The sequence below is a fragment of the Arachis stenosperma genome, chromosome 5 (genome assembly GCF_014773155.1).
Source record: "Arachis stenosperma cultivar V10309 chromosome 5, arast.V10309.gnm1.PFL2, whole genome shotgun sequence".
Taxonomy (NCBI): Eukaryota; Viridiplantae; Streptophyta; class Magnoliopsida; order Fabales; family Fabaceae; genus Arachis; species Arachis stenosperma.
The window spans coordinates 21,613,720-21,630,228 of NC_080381.1; the positions used below are offsets into that span (position 1 = coordinate 21,613,720).

The window sequence follows — 16,509 nt, forward strand, 5'->3', positions numbered from 1 at the left end:
TCAATGTGATCACCAAATGGAAACAATATATGGTGGTTACCATTTTATGATAACACTCACCAATCAATTGCTTTGATTTGATACAAAAGAATAAGTTAAGATTTATATATAAAAATGGTCATCATTGGCTTCGTTAAGCATTTTTCAATGAAGAGTTGTTGCTCAGCTCCGAAACCATTTCCATTTTCCTCACTTTCCTTTTCTTTCAAGTTTCAACCTTACAGCTCAACTGGCTGGCCAGTGGCTACCAAGTACCAACACCATCAATGCTGCTAGTGAGGATAGAGGGGAGATAAATCAATTAATTAATACACCAATAATATTTCATGAAAAATGTTCCATGACCATTAGAATTTATTATTTTTAACTATCACTTTTAGTCATCAAATTTATTTCTTTTGGGTTAATAATATGAATAAAACTCTACATCCAAACAAAATACTTAACAAAATTTAACCAAGTTATAACAATTTTTTAAATTACGTGTTTCTTTCTCCTTCTCTTTTTCCATTTTCTTTTCCTTCTCCTTCTCTGTTTCCTTCTCCTCATCTGCCTCCTTCTCCTTCTCATTCTCCTTCTTCTGTTTCTTCCAAATTCACGCGACAAGTTTTTCTTCTTTTTTCTTTTTCTTCTTCTTCTTCAATGTTGCATCTTCTTCTTTTCTTTTTTGTTACCGTCATTACCAATAATACTAATATTTTGCAAACATTTTTATTAGTTCTAATTTCTCTGCTGTCATAATTAAATAATTTCGATTCATTTCTTAATTTATTTCGATTCATTTGTGTGTTAATTGAAGTTCACTTGATGCTGCTGATAAGTATTGACTAAATTTTTTATTCTTTAAATAATTTTGGTTTATTTCTTAGTTTAATTGAGATTCCCGATATGTTTTTGTTAATGATTGAGTCTTTTTTTTAGCAAAAAAGAATGAAATTATTTATTATCACTTTATTCAATTGTATTAGATTTCATTCCATTCCATTCAATTTGTCTTGAAAGCCATTCCAACTATTGGGACAAATTATTTATTGACAACACACCTGGACGGCAAATGAACCAAAAATATTATTAAAGCGAAACCATTGTATAATATCAAATGAACCGAACATTTGTCCATTATATAAATTCGAATTTAGAAACACTTACGTGAACCGAAAATATTATCAAAGCCAAACCATTATATAATACCAAATGAACTGGACATTTGTTCATTATATAAATTTGAATTCAGAAATATCTGCGTCTAAAATGATCCGAAAATATTATCTAAACGAAACCACTGTATAATACTGAATGAACCGGAACATTGCCCATTATATAAATTCAAATTCAATTCAAAATGTTGGTGTTGTTGGTGATTACGACAATGAAAGAAGAGAAGAAGAATCTGCATGCGCGAAGAAGAACCTGTGCGCGAATTTGAGAGGAGCAGGAGGAGAAATAGAAGGAGTAGACGAAGACGAAGAAGTTGTGTTATTGAAACGCGCGTGTGATACACACTGGTATGATGAAAGTGGTTTTTGTTGAGTTTAGGACAACTTGGTTGCCAAAAACACTTGGATGTATAGCTGGATTGTAATAGTATATAACTAGTTTTAATATTTTGGATTTCAATAAATAAATATAGTAGTTATCTTAAATATTTTAATTTTTTAGATCTTAATAAATATAGTAGTTATTTTAAAAAAATTATATTAAAATATTAAGATTCAACAAGTGATCCACAAATCAGTTTTTCAATTATTGAGTTCTACCATATAAATTAAACAATGATAAAAATTATCATTTTAAAAAATTTAAAAGATTTAAATTTTAAAATAACTACTATATTATTTAGTTAGATTTAAAATATTAAATTTTTAAATATATAATCAACAATAATTAATAAATTCGTTTAAATAAAAAAAATTTTACTATAAAAAATTATAATTTAAAAATATAAAATTTAAAATATAAATGATAAAATAATTTTATAATAATTTAATTATTTTTATTATTTTATGTAAAAAAATTTTGTTTATTAAAATCTAAAAATTAATATTAAATTTAGTACTATCAAAAATATTTTAAATTTAATATTATGAAAAAAAATAAAAGAAATTTATATAAGGATTAATTTGATTAATTTTTAAAATTTTATGGATGAAAATGATTTATATCTAGACTTTTAGGGCCTATTTTGATTATAAATAACTTTTTTACATGTCAAGTGACACGTGACATGCTAGGTGTTACTGACACGTCAACTAATCATCTTGCGACACATGGCATTAACTTGCCACGTTATCATGTCATGTGGCACTTAACGTAACATATCATTATTTAACTAACTGAAGGATTAAAGATAGTTTATGTCCAATATAAAAAAAAGGATATTTAAGTCTTTTTGTATAATTATATAAAAAATATTTTTTATTTTTATTAAATTATAAGGATGTTTTAGTAAAAATAATGATATGGTATATATTTTAAAAAAAAAAATTTAAATGATGACATGAAAATTATAATCCACGTGTCGTGTTTTAATTTGTTTACGTTTTTATTATATCGGTACGTATAAATTTATTATTATACCGAAACAAACATTTATATTTTATTTTTCAAGAATTAATATGACTAAAAAAATTTTTTTGATGACTAATTTAAAAAATTGGTGATCTTTTAGAAATAAATTTAACTATTAACCACAATTTTTTTAGTTTACTAAATTAACAATATATTTTTAACTCACACTTTTAAACTATATCTTTAAATATTAATAATAATTAATTAATAATAAAAGTCCAATCACTTTGTGTGCATTAGATGTGCCACCTTTTATGAACCATTAGATTTTATTAAAGAAAAATAAAAGAGAAGTATTGATAGACTCTATAAATATATAATATATTAATATACATACATAAATACATTTTAATACAGAATATTTTAAAAATGGTAAGTATAATCTTTTACTTTAAAATAAATAAATATAAAATATATAAATGCATACAAAAGTATTTTTTATTTATTAAGATTAATTATTATACAGTATTATTTTTAATTACATAATATAAAATAATTTATTTTATATTACTAAAAAATAATTAGTTTATTCATAAAAAATTAAAAAACTTGGTAATATTTAATTTTGTTAAAAACACGTTATTGTATAATACAATTTTTTTTATCTAAATATTTGTAAATATGTATTTTATTTAAAATATTATATATAATATATGAAAATGTTATATTTTTTATTTTTTCACACTTTTAAGCAAATATTTTTGAATTTCTTTATTTACACTCTTAAAAAATAGAAATAGAAAATAAATACAATTTTTACTTTTTTAAATAAAGATAAAAATTTATTTCTACACAACAAACAAAATCTATAGAATGACATGAAAATTATATAATTATAATTAACATTTTTATATAATTAAAACGTGTTTACTTATTTTTTTATTTTGTTATAAATATTATTTATTGTTACTCATTTGAGATTTAATAGATACATAAAATTATTATACATGAACCTATGAAAATCATAAATTAGTGTATATATATATATATAAAAGTTCCTAACGATAAGTGCATTATATACGTAATTTTTAAAAAAAATTATTTATATTTAAAAAAATAATGTTGTTTATTTTTTATTTCTATTTTTTAAGAACATAAATAAAAAATTAAAAAATATTTGTTACAAAGTGTGAAAAAAATCAACATTTTTATATATTATATATAATATTTTAAAACATATATTAATATCAAAGGTATAGATTTTATTTTTCTAATAACATTGTGGTAGTTATGATGCCAATTATTACAAGAACATGGAACAAAAAGAGTAGATTGACACCTTCAAAGTCTATAGTCTTTTTATTCTTTTTGATCTATGTTTTTGTAATAATTGGCATCACAACTACCAACGTTGTTAGAAGAACAAAATCTATATCCTTTGATATTAATATATGTTTTAAAATATTATTATTATAATATGTAAAAATGTTGATTTTTTTTATTTTTCACACTTTGAAACAAATATTTTTTAATTTTTTATTTATATTCTTAAAAAATAAAAATAAAAAGTAAACAACATTATTTTTTAAATATAAGTAAAAAATTATTTTTAAAGATTACATATATAATGCACTTATTGTTAAGAACTTTTATACATATATACACTAATTTATGATTTTTATTGTTAGGAACTTTTATACATATATATACACTAATTTATGATTTTTATAGGTTCATGTATAATAATTTTATGTATCTGTTAAATCTCAAATGAATAACAATAAATAATATTTATAACAAATAAAAAAAATAAGTGAACACGTTTTAATTATATAAAAATGTTAATTATAATTATATAATTTTCATGTTATTCTATAAATTTTGTTTTAAGTGTAGAAATAAATTTTTACCTTTATTTAAAAAAGTAAAAATTGTATTTATTTTTTATTTCTATTTTTTAAGAGTGTAAATAAAGAAATTTATAAATATTTGCTTAAAAGTGTGAAAAAATAAAAAAAACATTTTTATATATTATATATAATATTTTAAATAAAATACATATTTATAAATATTTAGATAAAATAATTGTATTATACAATAACATATTTTTAACAAAATTAACTATCCATATTTTTTAATTTTTTTATGAATAAAATAATTATTTTTTAGTAGTATAAAATAAATTATTTTATATTATATGATTAAAAATAATACTATATAATAATTAATCTTAATAAATAAAAAATATTTTTGTATATATTTATATATTTTATATTTATTTATTTTAAAGTAGAAGATTGTACTTATTATTTTTAAAATATTTTATATTAAAATATATTTATCTATGTATATATTAATATATTCTATATTTATAAAATATATTAATATTTCTCTTTCATAATATTTTTTAATTTTTATTTAATAAAATCTAATAATTCATAAAACATAACGCATCTAATATACACAAAATAATTAGGTTAATTTTAGACATACCCTTACGCATCCGTCATTTTCTCTTAGACTAACTTATCTTTCACAAATATGCTTTCCTCAGTATTTGTCAAAATAGGCCTAATATTTATGAGCCAGCTTTTATAATCCGCTTTACTGAATTATATTATTTATTTTGGTACATCGGATTTATTATCTACATAATAATATGATAAGATTTTGATTAGAAAATAGTATTTATAGTAACACAGAATTTATTAAACAAAAATGAAAATTTTGTCTTCGACCGAATACCGCCATCCAACTGTCACTGAACTCACTAAAGACGAAGAACTAAGGCTTTGTTTATAAGATACTGAAATATAAATATATAGACATAAAATTATATTTAATAAACAAAATATAAATAAAAATATTGTGTCTTAATATATTAAATTAATATATTTTATATTTTTAAAAGAGACACAAAACATTTTACAAAAATATAATTTATTTTTTATTATTATTATCAAAATTTTTAATTATATTTTTTATTATTTTATTTTTATTTTAAATTTTATATTAAAAAAATAAAGATAAATTGAATTTGTATTATTTATTTTATCTTATATTTAATTTATTGTTAAATAAAATATAAAATCATTTATTTTTGTGTCTTTATTTTTTATGTTTAATTTTTAATATTTTATTTTTTTAAGTGACCTATTATATTAGGTGATGATTCACGTACAAATTCAAAAGGTGAAGAAATGGGCTAATTTTTTTTTTTTTGAAAGTAAAGGTAGTAATATACTTTAATATGGTAATTTTTGGTATTTTTTAAAACTGTGGAAGTATACAAATTTTTGGCACCCTGGAACCGATTTGTGTACCCTACACAAATTCCTGGCACCGATTTGTGTACCTTTCACAAATCTCTGGCACCGATTTGTGTACCTCTCACAAATTCCTGGCACCGATTTCTGTTTCTCTAGTTAAACGATCCCACATTTAAGTATAACACCCCAACAATCCACATTTAAGAAAAACACCACTATCACTCCAATATTAAAAATAAAAAATTCGAAGAAATGTTGAGTAAATACTAAACACAAGAAAGGACAAAAAAAAAAAAGAAAGGAAAAGGAAAAAAAAACATTTTTATTCTCTTTTTCTATATCTCTATGCTTTTTGAATCTGTACGTGAGTCACCTCTTTTTCTAATGTATAAATATAAAAAGTATGATCTCATCAAACCAAATAATTGCAAAAAGAATGCGGGACCACCAATTTTATTGGCCTTTTCATTCATGATGTTACAGCTAAAGATGTTCTTGTTGTTGGTGAAACCTACATTTAACTGTGGATTATATATGTTGGTCTATTATGAAGGGAAATTATCATTAGTATTATTAGATCAGAAGAAGATAAACTTATAACAAACAATAATAAGATAATATAAGTTGGAAATTTTCAGAAAAGTTTTAAATCTAAATGTGGTTATCTTTATTTAATTTGTCGTATCACTATTCACTTTTCTAAATTGGTTGTTGTTACAAAAAATTACAAAAGTCAAATTTAATGGTAATCTTACTTTAATTTATTAGGGTATCTATTCTTTTTTTTGGAATTATTATTATTCGTTACATATATAAAAGGAATTCCTTTTATAGCTAATCTTTTGATAACCATAAATCTTTTCCTCCTAAAATAATCCCTCATGTACGAATGATTGTTGTTACTGGAACATTCTTATCAATTTTATTAAAAAAAATATAATAACAAAAAAAATTAATTAAAATTAACTAAAATTTATTTTATTTAATATTTATTAATTATTAATTTTACTTAATATTTATTAATTATTATCAATAATTAATAAATATTAAATAAGACAAGCTCTAATTTGTTTTTTTTTAACATTACCGAATTTATTCATGTAACCTCCTTATCTGAAGTGAATTTATCATTATTTCAATCATAAAATTCTTATTTATTCGATATATCTTAATTTAAGAATATATATTTTTTCTTCTTTCAAAAAATAATAAGAAGAAAAAGACAACTACTTTTTAAAAATTATATAAGATGTGAAAGATAAAAGATATGATTCACTAGTATTTCTTAAATAAAAAAAACAATACGAAGCTTATGAAAAAGGATATAGTAGATAAACTATTTACATCTAAAATAGCAAGATAAAAACAAAATTGAAATTGAAATATATTATTAAGGTGGGTAGTAAAAAGAGTATATAAAGGCGAGAGAGAAGAGAAGAGAGGAGTGGACATTATACTACACAATTACACACACATATCACAGGAAATTAAGTGATAAGCGTGGTGCAAATTCAATGGCGATGATGATGGAGAGAGTTATAGTTTTGTTAATAGTGATGTCAGGTTTGCAGAGCGGATCACATGGAGCAGTGTATAAGGTTGGAGACTCAGCAGGATGGACTATCATTGGCAACGTTGATTACAATTCCTGGGCTTCTCCCAAGACCTTCCATGTCGGTGACACTATCAGTAAGTCTGTGTTTCCATCTTCCATGCATAGTGGATAGTGCTGCCACTTTTTCATTTAACTTTGGTTTGTTTTTGTGTACAGTATTTGAATACAATGAGGAGTTCCACAACGTGATGAGGGTGACGCACGCAATGTACAGAACATGCAACACGTCAGCTCCATTGGAGAGCTATGCAAGCGGGAATGATTCCATCAAGATTACAAAATACGGACACCACTTCTTCATCTGCGGAGTCCCCGGCCACTGCCAAGCTGGACAGAAGGTTGACATCAACGTCCACAGGCCTAATAATGTCACACAACAAGCAGCATCACAGGCACCGGCACGGGCACCGTCATCATCTTCGGCATTCGCGTATTCAGTTCCAGTTGCACCGGCACCTGCTCCAAGCAAAGCAGCACCCTCAACGACAAAAACAGGACTTGTTCCTTTCTTGGTTTCAGCCCTCCTACTCATTGCTGGATATACTACCGCTTAGCTTCTTTTGCATTTCCTTAGTATGCATGCAACTCATCAAGCCAAGCCTCCTTGTTTTCTTATGTTTTTTTGTTCACTAATTTGTTTTTTTTAATTATACTAAAAATTTATTACTAAATTAGACATTATGCGAATATTTTATTTACGTTTTGGTATACATCTAAAATATTTGTTATTAACCAGTCAAGTGTCTTTTTAGTTATTGTTGGCGTTCGTCTGTGGGGTCTCTTTTAATCATTTGGTTGGGGTTTTCCTGTAGGAACAAGTTTTCCTCCTTTCTCAGAGCTCATTATGATTATGCATAGCTTAGAACTTAGGCAACCTTGTAAACCTTCTCAATCACATCTACTTTTTCTTCCCTTTTTTTTTATAATTTCTTTTTCATTTACAAGATCATAGATTTGGATGAGTATATGAGACTAGCTTGAAATAACTGTATACATATCTTATATTTAAATTGGAATTCTCTTTAGTCTTTACTCTAATGCGTTTCATCCGTCCAAATTTTCGTACGTATATATTCGCAAGACAAGGACGACTATTCGCCTAGCTTTTGGGATTTTGGTACAAAGCTACAAACAATTACGGCTAATGGCGATGGAACGCCACAAAAGGTGGCGGGGCTCAGTAACATAGGCGAGCGTGCTATGCAGATGATAGTTGTATATTTATTGTAGTTATGATTTGTGTCTCACAATACTTGGAAGCGACAATAATTTAGAATGATGGCATAAAATGTAGTACTTTTCTTTAAAGTTCACTTTAAAGGTTTAAGGTTTCAACACCCATCAAAAACAAAAATTACACGAAAGCTATTTATTTCATGCATCTCCACTCATTCCTGAACACACTCAAATCCGAGGTCTTCAAGCTCAAATGCCTTTAGAACGATAGAAAAATAAATAAATAAATGGGGGGGAATATAAAATAAAAGTGATTCATTAAAAATGGCAAAACCACTACTTAAGTAAATAATGGAAGATATTCCACACATTCTAATGGACCATGCTAAACTCAGCTAACATTTTAACTATTTTTTGGTACTGGTAAAGAGAACCCGAAAAACTAGCAAGTATACACTAACCCCTCATTATCAGCATCAATTTTAACAAATCTAACGAATACTCTAACCGGTATCCCTAGTTAATAATATACACAATTCTGGGTTATCTAATCTATTTGAAGAAGAAAAAATAGAATAAATAATGATCTTCCCGGAAAATTGGTGGCAGAAAGGACCAATCTGCGCAGAAGAGACAATCTTGATTATTCTGAACCAACAAGAAGACCATTGAGCAAAGGGCGCTCCACATCTGAATTCCTTGTCGTCGGTCTTTTATTATGATGCCGATTTCTGTGAGGAGAAAATCATGAAGAGACAATCTACTTAACTGAATTTATTGGAGTAAGTATGTAAATCCTTGCAAGATAGATAAGCAATTTGCTTTGCTAAGGCACCACGTTGGAACAGATTGTACTGCAGAGATAAAAAATGACACCAGAGGATGAAAATGCACAATGAAGTTCTTCATCTATCTAAACTCTAAATCATCCAATAATGGATCTACAACTGGATAAACTGCGTAAGCCGAGCAGCACAAAGCTCGTTGTAATTAACTCAACCTAAAAACTATTTATGCTCAAATGGGAACACTCAAAGCAATAATCACCAAGTGTCGGAATTATGGTAGTCAGACAAGTTGCATTGCAGTGCAAACCTTGACAGACAGATAGCAACTTAAATATTAGACCAAAAGTTTGCCAAGAGCCAGCAATACTTTTATGGCACCGTGGCATTCAACTACAAAGAAAAACTCAAACTGCTTTTAGAGTATAAAGGAATATGGCTACTCAAAATATTATATTTAAATTTATTAAAAAGATGAATAGAGTGCCAAATGAGTAAGGAGTAAAGCATCAGAGACCTTACACTAGTTGACTGAAGCTCTAATGTATTCACATTTTCCGTGTCCTGCAGAGTTTCAAAGTAACAAGCCTTATAATAAATAACAGGAGGTCCAACAGATGTTAAAATTAACAGTTATTAAAAAAAGATTACCTCAATCATCAAATCTTTTCTGGTTATCAAACCAAGCACACGAGATGGTCGAGGAACAACAAACAAATGTCTCAAACCAAGTTGGCGGAAAAGATTGTACACCTGTGTCATAAGCAGGAGATCATAATTATCTGACAACAAAAAAGGATAACAAAATAAAAAATGAAAAAAAATCTTTTAAGGATTTTAAACTGCACACCTTTGTCAAAGACATGTCTTCAGGGACAATGTATGGTGAGGGATTCAAAAATGGAGCAAGATCTATGTACATTTCCAAGTCATCTGGACTTAGATGTATATCGTCGATACATATCCCCTTACTAGAAACAGGCTTAGCAAATTCATGAGAATCATGCCTGGAAGTTAGAGAGTCAACAATTATCATCATTATAGAATACAGATGAAAAAGCCCAAATATAAAAATACCTCATCAAGCCTTACCTTATTGACCTGTCCCCACCTCTGGGATCAGAGGGTAAAGGGCTGTGCTGGAAATCAACCTTCGACTGAAGGATTACCAACAAATGACTAGACAGAAGACAGGGACATAGAAGCTTAGTTTCCAAGTGAATTCAAGCTTTCGAGACATCAAAGTATAAGAATTCTTCAGAAAACTATATTGTGTACACGCTCACCTCCGAAGTACTAATCCAATAACAAGTGATTCTCCACTTCTTGTGTGATCAATCACCTGGGCATAATTTTAAGTATAACTACAACTATGAAAATGCAAGGAATATTTATCAATAGAAGGGATAGATATAAGAGATATACATACTGGAAAACCATTGTGTTTGTTGCTCCGTAGAATGGAAACTACGTCTGAAACCTTAACTACCCGAGGTAACGAGATCACCTTCAATAGACAGATTTACAGAGTCAAAAGCCAAAGTATCAAAAGAATAAAGCATGTGAAACATATAGTTTAACCAGTGGTAGCATCAATTTTGGCAAGTTGCACATCACAAGAATGACACACCAAAAAACAAATAATAAACAAAAAACAATACTTGGACAACTAATAGAGGACATGCAATTTGTTAAATAATTTGAAAGTTCACTCACCCTTCCACTTCCACAGGCCTCCCTTGCTGTCATGTTCCGCATCTCATATTTAGGCCTTGATTCCAGTAATGGAATGCCCCTTAATCTTGCCTGCTCTTCATATAGACCCTCATTAAAAGCATCACCCACAGCCTGTAAGGGAAGAACTTAGTGCATTTTGAAGTGACTTTCTTTGTACAGGAAAGTCCTGATCTGCATACCTTCGATATAAGAAGAACAAGCATAATAAGGGGCAAAAGTTTCAGGTTATTTGTTATTTCAACCATAATGACACAAAGAGACACTGTCATCCGCATTGAACCACCAAGAAAAGATGCAGCTCCCAGCAAAGCATACCTGAACATAAGAAAGTATCAGATGAACATTACAGGGGAAATGGGGATTCCACATATAGAAAAAGAAAATCATTCAGTATAGTAGGGATTAGAAAGCTTGGCTCTTTTGATATTTTTTGTTTCTTGTCCTCAATGGTCTTAGTATTATCCTTCTCTTTTAATAATAATAATCCCTTTTATCAAGAAACAAAAGGCTTCAAAAAATATAACTATGGAAGAAGTATATATCTTTTTGACCATGACTTTAAAGGAATGTCAAGAAAGACACTCACGTTCCCTCTTCAATGTTGAGCTTTTTGTAATATTTTACAACAAACATGCCAACAAGACGTCCATAAGTTGATCCTATCATTATACCAGGGACAAATTGACCGGCTGGCACAGCAGTACCAAACGTCAACACTGCTAAAGTATAAAACATAACCTGCCACATACAGAGAAAATAATTGGTATATAATCAAGTGCACCAAGTGGCAACTCTATTCAATATTGGTGCATGAAGATAAATCAACAAGAATTCCTATCAACCATATAGGGCCACATACATGTATCCAAGAACTCTATTGAATCAAAAAATAGAAAATATCTCAATATAAAGGCAAATGCATTTAAAGTCCAACCCAGTAAGCAAGAGTGCAATACCAAAAAGGTTAACAGACTTTGGGAACTGTACTCATGTATTGTTTTCGCACTGAACAAATTCCTGATGGCATCATCCTGAAGCAATAGAGAAGTAACTTAATATAATATAACAATAAATGAAAAAGCAAATTATGATTCCCAGTTCATTCAAAACCTGTGTATTGAAGAAAATAGTCGCAAGATCATTATACTCCTTGTCACTGCTACAAAAGAACTGCCAAAAAAAGGGCATAAATTAAATGGAATCTCCAAAAGTAATTAAGTCCAGGAGTACAACCTATATTATCTTTAGAACGGAACTAAATTAAGAAGAACGTCAGATTTCAAAATGGAGGTAAAACGAGCCAGAATAGAGATTCCTGCATAGACCCAAGTTTTAAAGCCTTATTTTAGTCGCACACACAGTGGTTCCCACTTAAGATAATCTGGTCATTCATGAGTCTTATCAACTTTTATGTGTATCCAAAAATGACATTAAGCTTGTGTCAAGAAAAAAATATGACATTAAGCTTGTGCCTATATAAGAATCTCTTGAGGAGTGAAGGCCTTTGGAAAAAGCAATGAAAACAGTATATTTCTCAAAAACATTCTGTTTAGGCTGTATAGGACAACTGTAACCTTAATTTCTTATATTCCATCTAATAAAAACAGTACATTTCTCAAAAGAATACCAAATCAGGCAAACATTTTCACAATTGAAACAAAAACAAGATGCTTCATTGTTGATTTCATCCGACACCCTTGTTTTCAACTGTCATTAAGTAGTATTAAAGTATGAAAACACAAAAAAAATAAAGATCAAGCTGAAACCAAAAACTAAAAATAAAAATAAATAAAAAATGAGAAAATTGAATAAGACTAACAATGATGAACATCATATAAATTCAACCGTCTTACATTTACATAATTCCCATACATTCCAGGAGGACGTGGGCATTCAATACCAGAAGTAGGATCAGATTCCGGGCATGGACTACATTCTCTTAGAAGTGGCAAGCAAAATGAAATAATTGACGTTAAAAGGGAGACAAGGCATGCTTCAATAATCTGCATTGCAGGAGAAGGAAGGAGCAAACAAAAATAAGAAGACAAGTGATAAGATAAAGGTACCACTAGCATGATAAACAACAAAATATCAATAATAATCACTTTCTTTCTTCAGTACAGTTCTTCCATTCTTTTGTTGTCCTTACTACAAGGAAGCAGATACAGACAAATCAATTGTATAAAAAACAACATGCCTTGACTCGGCTCCCTTTTTTGTGAAGGTGGTTTCGACGCCAACTAGAAATATAAAGTGTAAGCTGGTTAAATAAAGCTCCTGCAAATTATTGACAATAAGTTAACAGGTGTACCAAAGCCAACCAAATGTAAAAAAATTCATGATACATTGAAGTGCAAAACAAAGGTGAAAACTCCTACCTAGTAGGCCTCCAATAACCCCAATAATAGCCATTGGCAATAGCTCTGCAAAGGAATAATCCTCTTGACCACTAAAAATAAAACCAGTCAAGGGAAGAGGACAAAAATAAAACCTTAATGCTCAACTGGCAGTGAAAAAGGTGAAAGCACAGATCTTTACTCTGATATATCCCATATTATGAATCCGCCAGACCCAAAATGTCCGCAATTTCCATTCTTACACCATCCCATTGCAGTTCGCACTACAACAGCAACAATAGCAGAAGTGAAGAAGACACGCCACATAAGTTGACTCCTCCACCTTCAAGAGCATAGGAAAAAAATCAAAACAAAAATATATATGATGAATGATTTACCACATTTCCCCTTCTAATGAAAAAGAGCCATGTCACTGAGAATTCCTTACCAAGATGTTACCTCTTCCAATGCAAACAATACACCACCAACAGGAGCTCTAAATGCAGCAGCAACTCCTGCTGCACACCCACACGTTACCAGATCTCGTCGATCTCGATCACTTCTGAATACTTGAAACCATCTTGAATTTATATGATACTTGGTGGAACCACCCTACTCAAGACATGACACCAACAGATTATATCAGTTTCTTCCATATAAAATACATATTCAGTGAAAATCACACAACTAGTCTTAAAAAAGTAATGCACAGAAGCACAGAGGATAATTCAGGTAATGTATTGTGCAAGTGTTGATAAATTATAAAGCAAGGTTCATTTAAATGGTCAGTTAAAATACAATGGACACTTTATGTGGTGTTGCCACCACATTTTAGCCTCTTTATTTAAGGGAAACAAAGCATTGAAAGGACATACTGAAAGATCTAACACATACTATGCGCATATTGTACTTTTAACATACCATTTAGATACTACCATATACTGAGTAGTACATACTTACTTGTCCAAGCAAAGAAGCAATACAAGCACCAGTATGGACAAGAGGACCCTCTTTACCTAAAGCAAGGCCTCCTCCCACTGATCCAATGCTGCCAAATATCTGAACATAAGAAGAATCCTTGCATTTAATAAACAGCTATGTATTTCTAAAACTTAAAAAAGCAAAATAATCAATGCAGCCCTCTGACCTTTCCAATCAAAGTTCTCAGAAGAAGAATCCCATGAATATCAACCCCTGAACATTATTCAGCATCCACACTATCAGCATATGAAGGTTTTTTGCGCAAGCTGGAAAAAATTTCAACACAATAACCCCAGAAACAGTTGATAAGTCTAACTCACCATTTAAGTAACCCTTGATTTCGGGAATACCAGATCCAGCAGCAGCTGGTGCAAACTGTGTGACAATATATACAGAGGAAAACACCAAAACCAAGTTTATCAGGGCATATAGGAGAAAGCCAGCAATGTATGACTTCTGAATTATACTAAATGTCAATGAGAATTTCCAGCCAGCAAAATTTTCAACAGACAAGTTGATGAAAACAGCAGCAAGACCAGTGCCTGCAAGCAATAAAATGGGAAGACATTTTTTGTCAAGAAACAAACTTCAGAAAAAGAGCTATGAGATTAGCATTAGAAAAACATGGGGCATGACTCAAAGTAAATGGGTTTGGTTAAACTGAAAATTTAGCCTTGAATCTGTATCAAAGTAAACAATTGCAACTGAATAAAATGAACAAGAGAGAGGGGAACTAGCACCATTAAATAATTTGAGCAAGGATAGAATCGTATTGAAAGTATTATATGGTCTCCTATGGTGGAGTCACTTTCACATACTTCAATTTATTTTGTTTAGGCCTTACCTTGTTAACACTTTAATCAATAGATTTGAACCACCTTTAAAAAAGAAGTTCTATTGAGTTCAAATAATCTAAAAGCTCAAAGATTCATGCCCGTGCCTTATCCCTACCCCAACCTCTCAGTGAATAACAATTTCATGCAATTACTTCAAATGCTGGCTTGCCTATCATGGAAAGACACTACCTAATAGAAGGAAATTAAATTATCGAAATATTAGTTGCGAAGCCTCAAAGGAACCAACAGATCCAACATGAAGTGATCAAGAACTGGAAATTTAGCCAGTCTCCCCGCCACTCCATATCCTACCCATGAAATAATAATTTTCTGAGCATGGGATAACTATAATCACAAAATTAATTCCGCTACCTATAGCACCCCAAAAAAAAGGGGACCTTCCCTAAAAGAAACAAAAATTTGCCATTTCCGGTAACTAGGTAAAGCGAAGCACTATCATTATTCAAGAGAGAAGTACCAATGCCAATGAGCAAGGCGAAAAGCCATTTCACCACCAGCAAATAACTCACGTACAGCTTCCCTCTGCGCGCCTACAAATCTCGAAGCACAGCCCAACATCATCCCGTTATAATTTGAGCAACAATAATTAAACCAAACTAAAACAAAAGTAAAATAAAATTCAGAATCCACATGGAAAATTATTCTTATCATTAAAAAAGATAATATATTTTAAAAAAACCTGTTCTTCTCGATAAGCAAAATTTTCTATGACTTCATAGTCAAGGCTCTCAACGCTGCTTCCATCGCTTTTCCTCACAAGCCCAACGGCGTCGTCGACGAACTGTGATTCTTCGGAGTTTGGGATCCGCGACCAAGCGTGCCTCACCGTTTCGACGCCGTTTTGAAAATGATTGGACAGCATCGTCGATTGGAATTCGGAAGCGAAACCCTTTTCCTTTTGTCTCCCTCAGTCTGAAAAACCTACAATCTCAAAACCTGAATGGCATAAGCCTGCAAGTTCCAGATTCAATCGCATCAGAAGAACCTTCCTCGCACGGATCAGCTTGGCTTCAAAACTCCGCAGCAATTGCAAATCAAATCAATGCAGGGAACCAACCACCAGCACAGTGTGGTATAATCTAAAACGACTCTCTCTTCCCTATGCTGTTGCGTCGTTTTCGCGTTTCGATGATGCTCTGTTTACTGTGCAACGCGAAATCATTCCCCTACCAACGTTGTTTCCAAGCAAATCGATTTAGAGGCAAAGTCGCAAAGGGGAAAAAGGTGTAGACATAGTTTATAATA

At 29.7% G+C, this 16,509-nt stretch overlaps 2 protein-coding genes across 2 annotated transcripts; one reads left to right on the forward strand and one right to left on the reverse strand.

Annotated features, from left to right (window-relative positions):
* The first annotated feature begins 7,244 nt into the window (after positions 1-7,244).
* On the forward strand, positions 7,245-8,274 carry LOC130983053 (mavicyanin-like). Its single transcript, XM_057907226.1, has 2 exons — positions 7,245-7,466; positions 7,549-8,274. Exons 1-2 carry the CDS (start codon positions 7,292-7,294, stop codon positions 7,944-7,946), a joined length of 573 nt encoding a protein of 190 aa, XP_057763209.1. The 5' UTR covers positions 7,245-7,291; the 3' UTR covers positions 7,947-8,274.
* Positions 8,275-8,868: 594 nt separating this feature from the next.
* On the reverse strand, positions 8,869-16,475 carry LOC130980266 (chloride channel protein CLC-d). Its single transcript, XM_057903945.1, has 22 exons — positions 15,944-16,475; positions 15,722-15,794; positions 14,728-14,949; positions 14,574-14,620; positions 14,387-14,485; positions 13,875-14,038; positions 13,629-13,769; positions 13,469-13,539; positions 13,288-13,367; positions 12,944-13,093; positions 12,201-12,260; positions 12,047-12,121; positions 11,677-11,828; positions 11,270-11,405; positions 11,070-11,201; positions 10,783-10,860; positions 10,640-10,695; positions 10,446-10,532; positions 10,204-10,360; positions 10,005-10,106; positions 9,871-9,917; positions 8,869-9,299 (listed from the first exon to the last, which is right to left on the reverse strand). Exons 1-22 carry the CDS (start codon positions 16,124-16,126, stop codon positions 9,212-9,214), a joined length of 2,400 nt encoding a protein of 799 aa, XP_057759928.1. The 5' UTR covers positions 16,127-16,475; the 3' UTR covers positions 8,869-9,211.
* Between the last annotated feature and the right edge of the window lie 34 nt (positions 16,476-16,509).

Excerpts from the sequence above, each read along its gene's own strand:
- LOC130980266 (XM_057903945.1), bottom strand. The coding sequence starts at position 16,126 with ATGCTGTCCAATCATTTTCAAAACGGCGTCGAAACGGTGAGGCACGCT. Across the intron at positions 10,361-10,445 it reads GGTGGGGACAGGTCAATAAG|GCATGATTCTCATGAATTTG; the intron begins GTAAGGCTTGAT and ends TCTAACTTCCAG. Across the intron at positions 10,107-10,203 it reads AAGACATGTCTTTGACAAAG|GTGTACAATCTTTTCCGCCA; the intron begins GTGTGCAGTTTA and ends CTTATGACACAG.
- LOC130983053 (XM_057907226.1), top strand. The coding sequence starts at position 7,292 with ATGGCGATGATGATGGAGAGAGTTATAGTTTTGTTAATAGTGATGTCA. Across the intron at positions 7,467-7,548 it reads CCATGTCGGTGACACTATCA|TATTTGAATACAATGAGGAG; the intron begins GTAAGTCTGTGT and ends TTTTGTGTACAG.